Source organism: Tursiops truncatus, chromosome 8, assembly GCF_011762595.2.
Source record: "Tursiops truncatus isolate mTurTru1 chromosome 8, mTurTru1.mat.Y, whole genome shotgun sequence".
Classification (NCBI taxonomy): domain Eukaryota; kingdom Metazoa; phylum Chordata; class Mammalia; order Artiodactyla; family Delphinidae; genus Tursiops; species Tursiops truncatus.
Window position 1 is genome coordinate 23,673,776 of NC_047041.1, and position 14,088 is coordinate 23,687,863.

The 14,088-nt window shown below is 36.6% G+C and overlaps 1 protein-coding gene across 2 annotated transcripts in view; it reads right to left on the reverse strand.

Annotated features, from left to right (window-relative positions):
* The window catches only part of DDX10 (DEAD-box helicase 10), a 288,051-nt gene that overhangs the window by 97,258 nt on the left and 176,705 nt on the right, over positions 1-14,088 (reverse strand). For both annotated transcript variants that reach the window (XM_033862078.2, XM_073808237.1), the window contains one exon: positions 10,296-10,352. In XM_033862078.2, coding sequence (XP_033717969.1) covers positions 10,296-10,352 — 57 coding nt within the window. The remainder of the gene's footprint in view (positions 1-10,295; positions 10,353-14,088) is intronic.

Consider the following 14,088-nt stretch of genomic DNA (forward strand, 5'->3'; position numbering starts at 1 on the left):
AAAGTAGGCATAGAGGGAACTTTCCTCAACATAATAAAGGCCACATATGACAAACCCACAGCCAACATCGTCCTCAATGGTGAAAAACTGAAAGCATTTCCACTAAGATCAGGAACAAGACAAGGTGGCCCACTCTCACCACTCTTATTCAACATAGTTTTGGAAGTTTTAGCCACAGCAATCAGAGAAGAAAAGGAAATAAAAGGTATCCAAATCAGAAAAGAAGAAGTAAAGCTGTCACTGTTTGCAGATGACATGATACTATACATAGAGAATCCTAAAGATGCTACAAGAACACTACTAGAGCTTATCAATGAATTTGGTAAAGTAGCAGGATACAAAATTAATGCACAGAAATCTCTCTCATTCCTATACACTAATGATGAGAAATCTGAAAATGAAATCAAGAAAACACTCCCATTTACCATTGCAAGAAAAAGAATAAAATATCTAGGAATAAACCTACCTAAGGAGACAAAAGGCCTGTATGCAAAAATTATAATACACTGATGAAAGAAATTAAAGATGATACAAATAGATGGAGAGATATACCATGTTCTTGGATTGGAAGAATCAACATTGTGAAGATGACTCTACTACCCAAAGCAGTCTACAGGTTCAATGCAATCCCTATCAAACTACCACTGGCATTTTTCACAGAACTAGAACAAAATTTCACAAATTGTACAGAAACACAAAAGACCTCGAATAGCCAAAGCAATCTTGAGAATGAATAATGGAGCTGGAGGAATCAGGCTCCCTGACTTCAGACTATACTACAAACCTACAGTAATCAAGACAGTATGGTACTGGCACAAAAACAGAAAGATAGATCAATGGAACAGGATAGAAAGCCCAGAGATAAACCCACGCACATATGGTCACCTTATCTTTGATAAAGGAGGCAGGAATGTACAGTGGAGAAAGGACAGCCTCTTCAATAAGTAGTGCTGGGAAAACTGGACAGGACATGTAAAAGTATGAGATTAGATCACTCCCTAACACCATACACAAAAATAAGCTGAAAATGGATTAAAGAGCTAAATGTAAGGCCAGAAACTATCAAACTCTTAGAGGAAAACATAGGCAGAACACTCTATGACATAAATCACAGCAAGATGCTTTTTGACCCACCTCCTAGGGAAATGGAAATAAAAACAAAAATAAACAAATGGGACCTAATGAAACTTCAAACGTTTTGCACAGCAAAGGAAATCATAAACAAGATGAAAAGACAACACTCAGAATGGGAGAAAATATTTGCAAATGAAGCAACTGACAAAGGATTAATCTCCAAAATTTAGAAGCAGCTCATGCAGCTCAATAACAAAAAAACAAACAACCCAATCCAAAAAGGGGTAGAAGACCTAAATAGACATTTCTCCAAAGAAGATATACAGACTGCCAACAAACACATGAAAGAATGCTCAACATCATTCATCATTAGAGAAATGCAAATCAAAACTACAATGAGATATCATTTCACACCAGTCAGAATGGCCATCATCAAGAAATCTAGAAACAATAAATGCCGGAGAGGGTGTGGAGAAAAGGGAACACTCTTGCACTGCTGGTGGGAATGTGAATTGGTACAGCCACTATGGAGAACAGTATGGAGGTTCCTTACAAAACTACAAATAGAACTACCATATGACCCAGCAATCCCACTACTGGGCATATACCCTGAGAAAACCATAATTCAAAAAGAGTCATGTACCAAAATGTTCATTGAAGCTGTATTTACAATAGCTTGGAGATGGAAACATCCTATGTGTCCATCACCGGATGAATGGATAAAGAAGATGTGGTACATATATACAATGGAATATTACTCAGCCATAAAAGGAAACGAAACTGAGCTATTTGTAATGAGGTGGATAGACCTAGAGTCTGTCAGACAGAGTCAAGTAAGTCAGAAAGAGAAAGACAAATACCATATGCTGACACATATATATGGAATTTAAGAGAAAAAAAAAGTCATGAAGAACCTAGGGGTAAGACAGGAATAAAGACACAGACCTACTAGAGAATGGACTTGAGGATATGCGGAGGGGGAAGGGTAAGCTGTGACAAAGCGAGAGAGTGGCATGGACATATATACACTACCGAATGTAAAGTAGCTAGCTAGTGGGAAGCAGCCGTATAGCACAGGGAGATCAGCTTGGTGGATTGTTACCACATAGAAGGGTGGGATAGGGAGGGTGGGAGGGAGGGAGATGCAAGAGGGAAGAGATATGGTAACATATGTATATGTATAACTGATTCAATTTGTTATAAAGCAGAAACTAACACACCATTGTAAAGCAATTATACTCCAATATAGATGTTAAAATAATAAATAAAAAATAAAGTAATAAAAAAATAAAGCGATCCTGACTGTCTAAGAGTTTACTACATTCTGTTTTAATATTAAGCATCTATAACCTTAATGTAAGTTAATGGGTTTGTTTGAAATTGTGTTGAATAAACAAGATGGGGGATGAGAGGAGCATCAACTTGGTAAGGCTCGGTATGCTGGGTGCATTCACAGTTTGGCTGAAACTTAAATGCATATGATGCAACTCCACTGTATTCCATGGGCCCAGTTGCTGGATTTCAAGGAGCCTGTAACTGACAAAGCATTAACATGTAAATGTTAACTTTAAGAATAAATATGCCTGCATTTCATTGATGTGTTCAATAAATATTTACGAGCATTTACTATGTGCCAGCTATGAAAAATCTCAGTTGCTGCTCAAAAGGAGTTTACAGTTTAGAGATAAGAGAGACAATCACTAAGTATCATGACAAAATAATGTCCAAAAAGTAGAGTAGAGCAGAAAGGAAAAATGCCTAAATCTCTTGAAGAAGGCAGGAAAGGCTTCAAATAGGAAATGGTGCTAAGAAGTAATGAAGATAGGACATTCTAGGCAGAAGGAAAGTTTGTGTAAAAGTAAATATAGGAGAATGTGACAATTTTAACTGATCTCCATGGGCTGGAAATAATGGCAAATTGTTTCATAATATTTTATTCATAAGAAAAAAACTTGACTACTGGGATTACAGTGAGGTTTTATAGAAACTAGCAGAAAATTAACAATACTCTATATCTGCCAATGGTTATGCAACTATCTGTTCTGTTTCTTTAAGTAACCACTATAACAGGGAACTAACTGGATAAGAAGGGCAATTTTAGGAGAAAGTATTTACTTGCAACTTCTATTTTAGCTTTTAGGGCTCTCAAATGTGAATACTCTTGATCGCCTTGGAAATGAGGGGACAGTGTGGCCTTATGCTTAAGGGTCAAGGCTCTTTTAGAGTCCAGTAAAGTAGGGACTTCCCCTGTGGTCCAGTGGGTAAGACTTTGCGCACCCAATGCAGGGGGCCCAGACTCGATCCCTGGTCAGGGAACTAGATCCCGCATACATGCCACAACTAAGAGTTCACATGCCGCAACGAAGATCCCACGTGTCACAACTAAGACACGGTGCAGCCAAAATAAATAAATAAATATTAAAAAAAAAGTTCAGTAAAGTAGATTTGAGTCTGGGCTTGCCATATCCTTAGCTCTGTGATCTTGCGGAAGTTGCATAATCTTTCCTCATCTTGGAAATGGCGACAATACCAGTTACCTCATAGCACTGTTTATGAGGATTAAAGAAATAATGTATGTGAAGCCTTTAATTACAGTATTTGTAACAGAGTAGGCAGTCAATGAATGATAGCAGCTACTAGTTACTATTATGCTTTACATTGACCATGAAAGTTATACTCCAAACTAATGTCATTATTACAATTCCTATTTATTCTGGAGGAAAAAAAAATGGGTACTGTTTTTTAAATCTTTTGGTAAGTTTAACATTGATGCTATGGAAACTTTCAATGTTACTTGGGTTACAGTCCTTAGTAAGTGTTGAGATTGTGACTGAAGTAGTATTAATAACATCATTTTATTATATTTTTAAATGCGACACCTTAAATAAAATAAATCTAACAAAACTCTAAACTACTTTCAGTGCTCTTTGGTATTTCCTGTATTGTTATAGAGAGGGTTTAAAGCAGAATGAAAAGCACACACAAAAGACTCAGAGACCTGGGGTCTAGCCCTATTTTGCTATTAATTAACTGTAAGACACTGGAAGAATCACCTATTCATTAAAGGCCTCCACTTTCTCACCTGTTAAAGAATGATTAAGAATATTACTTTCCTCTTTAAAAGTTTATACTCTTGGGAGAGGTGGGAATGGAGAGTTGCTGTTTAAGGGGCACAGAATTTCAGTCCAGGACTATGAGAGTGTTCTGGAAATGGATAGTGGCAGTTGTTCACAGCAATGTGAATATAATTAATGCTGCCAAACGGTACACATAAAAATTGTTAAAAAATAGTAAATTTTATGATATATTTTACCACTATAAAGAATTTTACAGTCTGTGCTCTGTATCCCTTTAAGTCACTCATTCACGCCCTCATTCATTCAAATATTTACTAAGTGCTTATTATGAACCAAGCACTGTGATAGGGAATACAAACAACAAGACTTAGAGCTGAGTAGGAAAAATAGACACGTGTCCAAATAAGTGCTATAAACTACCAAATGCTTCATAAAGGAGGCTGGAGTAGGAGTTGCAAAAGCAGGAGTCCATTATATCTGAGAGGGTTGGAAAAATCTTCATAAAAGACCCATAAACTGAGTCTTAAAAGAACAGCATGTATTCACCAACTGGATGATATGCATGACCACAACTGTTCCTTCTCCCATAGTTAACTTTTATTTTTTTATTTTTTATTTTTTTCTTTTTGCGGTACGCGGGCCTCTCACTGTTGTGGCCTCTCCCGTTGCCGAGCACAGGCTCCGGACGCGCAGGCTCAGCGGCCATGGCTCACATGCCCAGCCGCTCCACGCATGTGGGATCTTCCCAGACTGGGGCACGAACCCGTGTCCCCTGCATCGGCAGGTGGACTCTCAACCACTGAGCCACCAGGGAAGCCCTTTTAACTTTTAAATCTTCATGGCTAGAAAAGGACAATTCTCTTACAGTGAACACTGGAAGTAACTCTTAAATAACCCAAGAGGGTTAAAAGTTCGAACCTAGTAATCCCCTTCTTCATTATCACCAAAGAAATAAAGAGAGGGAAAAAAAATTCAAAAACCACTACATTAATCTCCAAGCAACCAAACCAACACTAGAATTACAATGAAAGCTACTTGGGTTTTCATTGCTAACTCAAATAGATATTAAAGGGAAAAAGCAGGCCTTCTAAAAGACTCAATGTTGTTTATTTAAGAAGTAGAAGGACAGTTTAATGGGTCTTATTACAGCACTAAAATAACGTATTATTTGAATAGTTTGCTTAGAGAAACTGAATGAATTCATTTAGGACACCACTGAATAAGTGATTGTATCAGTGCAGCAAACGGTGCCCTGGAAGAGTTCGGACCCTTCAAATGGGAGAGCAATTTACTTCCAGGGAGCACCTTTGCTTTCACTGGGAATTGGGACTATAAACAAACTTACGTTTCCATTATCTTGTTTTTAATTTTATCAAAAGCTGTTTGGTTTGAAATAAACAATCCTCTAGAGCCCTTGAAATCCTAAACATATTAAGAACAAAGGAAGAGACTAGTTAAATATTTCAGTGTTATAAAATGCCAAAAAAGAAAAAAGGTGGTGGGGGGGGGCGGGTAGAAGGTTTATATGAAATATATGGAATAAGGAGGTATTTCCCCACAAGTTAAAAAAATACTAGTTTGGTGTCAGTCAATAAAGCACTGCCAAAAGGGAATAAATGCAAAGGCTGAAGACCTAGAAAAGTTGTGAATGACCATTACCAACATTTATCAAGCTCTATTTGTAGCTCTACACGGAGAGATAATCCTTTAGCAGGTAAGCCTGTAGTTAGACATACTTTTTGTTACATATTTTGGCTCAGATCAAGGGGTCACACAGCAATCGAGACACAGACTGCTTTCCAGTCTTAGTGTGGCGTTCTCTCCTTACTCAAGGTATTTGCTATTAGTAATTTTCTATGAATAGTTGTTAGCCTATGTACCATAGATCAGGGTTGTTTTTTAAAGAAAAAAAAAAAGAAATAAAAGAGGTAAAAAGTAACATACAGAAACTGCATGGTGCAATAAGAATAACAGGAAATGAGGATTCAGGGAGCCTGAGTACACACAGTGGTTCTGCCATCAGAGAAGCCAGTGACGATGTTAAGTCATTTACTTGCTTTTAGCTTAATTTATTTGGGTACTTTAAAAATAACAAGTATGAATGGATGTATGTATTTAAGTAGAACCATTATTTCAAACAAAAGTTTCCCTGGAAGCTTCAGTATACATAGAGAAAAAAAGGGGGCTACTCTTATTGAAGACAAAATGGGAGCCTGGAGTCCTGCCCAAATAACCCTCCTGTATCCTGGGGGGATGGGGAGGGGGGGTGGTATACCTCTGCAGAACCCCTAGGCTACTCAATGCACTATTTAAAACTGCTGGAATAGATGAGTGGATGTTTCCATTCTTACATTTCATGGACCAGGAAAAGTTCAAAAAGATTTCAAAAGAACATAATATCAAAAAATAAATTTAGCTTTGCTTTATGAAACTATTGCTAGCCAGAGAAAAAGATATTATAAACCAGTTTTAGGAAACACCTCCAGACCATCTCTCAGGTATATTCAAGTTCTAAAATTATATAACTTCTTCTACTCCTATTGTGAAAGAACTAACCAAAACCACCTTACCTAAAACTATCTCCTAAGACTACTATTCATTAAGTACATTAATAAAGCACCCCAGAGTCACTAAAATTTTTAAAAGCAATACAAGAAAACAGAAAGAGAAAATCAAGTTAAAATTTACAATGGCTACATAACATCAATGTCAAAACATACATCATTTTAATTATTTTCATATAATTTCCCCAACACCTAAAAAATAAAAACTATAAGCATCATCTGTAATATAAAGTCCAAGCAATGCTTAACTTTCCAGTGTTTAAGTGCCTCTGAGCTGTTTCCCACTCTTTGCTCCTTCACACTCAGTGCTCAGTTTTATCAACCACATACTTTATTTCTTTACATTTCTGTAAAATCCTTCCAGCCACCAGAGGTTGGTATAAGCACGTGAGACCATCAAAGTAACATGAGGAAATCTAGCTGGATAATGAGGTAAAGCTGTATTTCTAGGATTATGTAACCTCCCTGAATCCAAAAAGCAATGTGGTCTATTCATCATTGCTACAACTACTTTTCAGATCTCAGTTTAAAATTTCTAACTTATAAGAACACACAACATCCCATTAGCTAAGGTAAAAGTCAAATATTCTTTAGCAGTTCAAATATTTCAAGGCTAAGGAAATTTTTGATACCCAAAGACCTCTGTCTCTCGAATCACTAGACATTGGGTACCCTGAAAACTTTCTTAGGAGTTTCAACTTCTTATTTCTCTCCAACTCCTGACACTGCACATAATGTATTCTAGGCAGATCTTAGATCTATGTTTCAACAAAAAGTTGCATCAGCTTTCTGAGAGGTCCATTCCAACTTTATTTTACTGCACTCCAACTTCAAAGCAATTTTTCTTAGGAATACTTACTGTGTATTGGGAAGAGATAACCACCAAGCATCATTTATAAAATTGAGAACTCACAATATCTTTAAACTTTCTCTTTTCTGGGAAATAAAGATAATACTATCAACTTTTATTCTAACACATTTTTCCAATTTTTAAAGCAATACTCTGTGTCTTCTATGTTCCTCCTCCTATAACATGATGTTTGCTAAATGAAGCACAAAACAAGGTAGAAAACTGTTCTGTGAGTCTCCCTTTCTCACACTTCTAGTTTCTATGCATTGATTTCTTGAAATAGGTATAAATGGGTAAGAAAACACCTCCGGTGCTATAGTAAGTCTGCAAACACCACTTTCTTTCACCACTAAGGTATCTTTTAGGTATAGGTTCAAAGACTGAAGGATGCTCTGGATTGAAGCTGACCAGAAGGCCTCAGAAGACAACAGCCTCAAGTCACACAATGACTATGTTTAGACATATTAAAGAAAAGACAAAGTTTACTCTAAAACTAAGACATATCCATAATTTAAAGCATGTGTGCACATACACACACAATTGGAAAACCTGATAATTCATCTATTTCTTTTTAGCTATCACAGAACTCTGGGCCATCACCTCTTTACAGAGTCCCTCCAACATCTTCTGGGTCTGTTTCCAAAGGGGCACCTGAAAAGCTGTAAGAGCCTCTATCCTCTGTCACTTTCATTTGAAAAGAAGCTGGGTGCAAAAAGGTCAGCCCAAGCTAATTCCTTGGCCTCCATGAGTCAGCTTGAATCTGTCACTGCTGTCAGTCCTTGGTGTGCTGAGGAATATTTGAGTCCTGTATACAACTCATCCTCTCATCTCTCTGCTAATAACACTCTTATAAGAGGAAATCCAAAAAAGAGGGAATATGTATATATCTATAGCTGATTCATTTTGCTGTATGGTAGAAACTAACACAACATTGTAAAGCAACTATACTCCAAAAAAAATTAATTAAAAAAAAAAAGAGGGCTGCTGTCTCTGAGCACACACAGGGCTGTGAAATGGAGGCAGCTCGACTATTCAGAGCAATACTAAAACACCGCCTCTGTCTATTGAAAGCTCCTGGCTGAGCAGCAAAGCCATGTCAGCTGTTCTTTTCTTTGTTCCCAGTACAGTCCTTAGCACTTATACAGAAATGAGACAACCTCTTGACAAGGAAGTCCTCCTCCTTTCTTAGACATCAGGAAACAAAACACACATGACAAACAGGGGAAGGGGTGTGGAGTGGAGGGATGGGCTTGGCTTGAGAAGTTCACTTTAGAGGTCTACCCCAGTGGCAAAACCTAACTGACAGCCTTTACGGCTTTTCATTTCCCAGCTGGCACAGTATCAGGACCAAATACATACAGCAACTTATAGGGAAATAAAAGAAGAGGCACAAGAGGCAGGCTCAAGGGTGAGAGTAATTTCCTTCTTACAGCTTAAACCACTACAAAAGATGAAGCATACAGTGTCAACAAGTATAAAAAATAAACCAGATTTAGTAATATATACAAATATGCACAAATCACACAAAGGAAATACAGGGTTTTCTTTTGGCTCCAGACTGTATTGATATCTTTCATTTTATAATTTCATGTGCAGAAAGAAATGAGAGCTTCTTAGTAAAATAAAATTATTTATTTTTATGCTGAACATACAATATTCATAAATATCAACTGCTTTCATTAAAGTTAAGATTTCCTTCTTAAATTTAAATTTTTCCTACTATAGTCCCTGAGATCTCATTTCCATGCCATGACAGTTCACATCTGCATTTTAAAAGCAAATGCGGAATCCACCACCTGATTTAGCAGTTAGGCTGCACACACTGTAGCTCTCGTTTTAGGGCACCTTTGAAGACAAAGTGATATTTAATACTAAATATAAGCAGTCTTTTCATCTTACACTGAAGAGTAATTGCTTCCCACTTCACAACTATAGCATAAGTTATCATCTCTGACTTGCTCTCTGAGTGCTATGGTCAGCATGGAAAAAAATGACAAAGAACATTACGGCTTTACTCAAGGGAGTCGGATCTTTGCTAACTGCTAAGAAGAAATGATGGCTAGTCAGGCATAGCACAATGAGATACAGCATGAGAAATGACATACATTTCTGTGCCCTGGTTTTAGGAAATCATTTCTACTAAATGTCCTCAGAATGCAGAAGCTGAACCTTCCTTGGTGTTAAACACACCAGATAAAAATTATAGCTGCACATGGATGATGGTGTTTACAATTGTACATATATTTGAAAGAAACTGTACATATACACTTGCTGAAAAATTTTTGTTTACAGAATACAGTGAAGGTGGGAGATACAGAGTGCTTTCCCCTAGGTTCTAGGAGTTGAAGCAACCAATACTTTCAGGGTTATCTATTAGCAAGTTGGGTTCACACAGGCTGTCTCTCTAGTCTGAAGATGACATAGAATAAAATCCTATCAGGCCTGGCCCACAGAGTCAACCATCTCCTACACTTAATACAAAACATAATGGAAAAAGATGTTGAGGGTAGGAGGGCAAAGCCCAACAAACAAATTATCTTATGTATTTTTCATCCTGCACCACAGAGGAAACAAATGAATATGAGAAAGCAAATGATACACATACACGGACTTAAATCCAATTCAAATGACATGATGTATAAATAAATATAAATTGCATCTGGAAAAGAAGAGTATTTAAATTCCATTCAATGTTACAAACATTCTTCTCATTAAAATATAAACCCTTACCTTTGCTTGTTTCTTACTGGCTTCTCTTCTGGCTTCCCTTTCTTTCAGTCTTTTCTCCTACAGGAAGAGGGGGAAAATTAATAAGTTTTCATAATCATTAAGTATGTGTCAAACAGATCTGGAATCAAATTACAGTTAGACCATTTACTAGCTGTGCAGTTTTGGGCAACTTATTTGCTACCTCTCATTTTCTCATCTAAACATGGAGATAACAGGACCACACATTTCATAAAGTTGGTATAAGAACTATATAAAACAACATAAATGCTCGTTAGCACAATGTCTGACATATGACTGGTTCACAGTGTTGGCTATTAAAATAAAAAGGAAGAAATGCAGTAATGATTATTTCCCTTTTCCTCTAAAAGCAGAATTTATAAAGGATATGAAATCCTCATCCTTGGGGTTCTTAGAAAAGTGGCAATATTTTTCTCAAAACAAAAACAATGGAAGATTATTCTTATAAGCACCTTATTTTACTGAATTGTTTTATAATTTCCCCATTAGTTTTCCAATGATCATAAAACAGGCAGAAAATACAGCACTAATGTTTTCAAAATAAGAAAATTAAATATGTATATTAATAAAATTCAAAACAACAAAATGAAGCTAAAGTTGAAAAAACTTTTGTTTTAAATAAAACACCTCTTTTCCTCTTCAAAAAATAAAGTGGTAAAACAATATAGAGGCTAGTCTCAATCCAGAATTCATAGCTAACTATTTTAAATTTAATGAACTACTAGGTCAATGTAAAAAGTGAATAAACAGCAAATAGTTCTTTCATGAAACTGTGACCATGATTCACTCTTACATTAAATATCCACTAACATGAGAATTAACAATTTTTTCAGTCTGGACAATCTATCATTATCACTATGCTTCATGCATAGCTTTCTCCAGATTGAAGAACCAATTCTAATACATACTCTAGAGACAGACCTGAGGCTGCTCTGTTGCTCACAGCTCTGAGAAGGGCAAGAAACTGCTACAATCCACACTATACACCCTATCTAGGTTTACAGACTTCTTTTTAATAAAGTGAGAACATAAATGTTAAAAGTTTCAAAGGGGGTTAAGTACTAATTAATGCAAAGAGGAAGGGAGTCCAGAGAACTTATAGATTCAGTTTTTATAGCTTCAGATTGCACAGCAGGAAAGCTAAATTCTAAGTGAAACTAACAATAATTCAAATTCAAATGGCAACTGTTCATGTGTCATACCCCTGAATAATGCATAATGTTAAATTATTCTTTTCTGTGATTATTATTCTTTTTCTACACTAGTTTTGGAGAAAATGGATTACTTTGACTTCCAAATAAAACATACAACTAAAAGAGCACGTAAAACTTAAACAATGTGCAATTATACAGAGAAACATTCTAAAGATTATTTGGAAGTTCCAGGATCAAGGTCAGGAGAAAAGGAAAGATGAAGAAATCAAAACTAAGAACCTGTTGTCAAACACATTCTTTTCATTGTCAAAGAGCTTAGTAAGTGAGAGACTGATCTCAAACATGGGTCTCCGTATGCCAAGTCTAGTGCCTTTTTTGGATACATTCTAAAAAAAATTAAAAGTCAGGATTTGGAGAATTTAACAGGTGTGACTTTAATAACAGAAAAAAATAAACTTACTATTATTTTACCAAGCAGCCAATGAATGCAATAGTTATTAAGATACTATACATGAATTGGTTCTCTAATGAGCTTATGAGAGTTGTTCTGCCACTAAAGTGAAATAATTTCAGTGTGTCCTCATTTGTGGGAGGGGGAAAAAGTTAATGGATGGCAGTTTGTAAACATCTGCACCCAAATTTTTCACAAAAGTTGGCACCAATTACTGATTCTCTATGAGTATTAGCAGACTACAAAATAAATGAAAGTAGCAAAATAATATTAAAGAAAAAAATTTTAAACCACTGACCATAATTATGCTTAGCTTGAGAGGTGGCTTTAGTTTGTGGATGGATGTATTTGTAATTTTCTCTCTCTTCTCTCTTTCACACATACACAATTTAGTTTCATTTTCCACACAAAGTTTTCATGTATGGAAAGTAAAATTAAGCAGAACAGTATTTTATGTTAGTCTACAAAGATCACAGTAACTTTTTTTTTTTTTTTTCGGTACACATTCCTCTCACTGCTGTGGTCTCTCCCGTTGCGGAGCACAGGCTCCGGACGCGCAGGCCCAGCGGCCATGGCTCACGGGCCCAGCCGCTCCGCAGCATGTGGGATCCTCCCGGACCGGGGCACGAACTCATGTCCCCTGCATCGGCAGGCGGACTCTCAACCACTGCGCCACCACGGAAGCCCCACAGTAACTTTTGAGTGTTGCACTGCTTAAACTAATTTTAAAACTACAGCTACATAAAATGTCAAATAACTAGAGAGTGTTGTCACTCTTTACTTTTACACTTTACTTTTATACATATGTATCTGTTCATTAGCACATTATTGCTATTGTTATTTTCTTACTAACAGTAGAAGCACTGAATTATTAAGGATCAGCAGTGTGCTAAGCATTTTACATATATTTTTAATTCTATGTAACAAAACTTTTGAGGTATTATCATTCCCATCTTATAGATGAAAAAGTTGAAGATCAAAGTGATGAAGTAACTTTCCTGATGTCACACAGCCAGTGTGATAGAGCTGAGACTAAAATTGGGTCTATGGCGTTAACACCACATGGAGTCAACTCCCTCAACTCCAGCACACGTCTATACCTCTTCTCTCCTCCATGAGAAAGTTTACGCAGCTTTGTTAGATGAACAGTTTTTTTTTGTTTGTACGCGGGCCTCTCACTGTTGTGGCCTCTCCCGTTGCAGAGCACAGGCTCCGGATGCGCAGGCTCAGCTGCCATGGCTCACGGGCCTAGCCGCTCCGCGGCATGTGGGATCTTCCCAGACCGGGGCACGAACCTGTGTCCCCTGCACTAGCAGGCGGACTCTCAACCACTGCGCCACCAGGGAAGCCCAGATGAACAGTTTTTATCTTAACAACATGTTTCAGCCAAATGTTGCATTTCCTTTTATTATTAATAATGGTCGGTTATCGTATGGGTCTTTCATCCTGAGAGCATTTTTTTCCTGATAGCATTTTATGTACACTATTTAATTAATTTTTGCCTGTTTCCTGTCCAGAACAAACAGATAATGAACCACATTTAACAGTCACACAAATTGTTGTTGTATTTATTCAGTAACTGGCCTTCTCCCAACACAACAGAGCATCTGAAAATGGTACTTCAAAGTTCCAAAGAATAACCTCAATATGTTCACATCAGACAAACTCTCTCTAAACAAGTAAACGCAATCTCTCTTTTGGGGCTTTTCATCTAGCCACTTTAATCAGAGCAGAAAAAAAATATTAACAAATTTCTACTACTATTGAACACCAGTATTGACTCATTATAGTCAATGAAGAATATTTTAAACTTCAAAATTTAAATTGGCTATCAGAGTTCACATGTGCATGCAAGTAGAATAATTTTTCCTTTTAAGATTTCTGCCACAAGTCTTAGGTGGATGAGGGATATTCAAAACCTGTAAAATGTGAAATGAACATGACCAGGACATGAAAATGAAGTATAATAAAAAGACCAAACTTTCAATATTGGGTGAAACAAAAAGAAAATTAGAAAACTTCTCTTTCTTATCTGAAAAAGCTATATTAGCACTCTATCTGAAAAGAGGAAAGAGTGAACATTAGTCTTTAAACAGAGGAGAATAGGAAATAGAATTATGGTAATCCAAAATTTGGGAAACGGATATAGGGAAGAAAGTACAATTTCTTC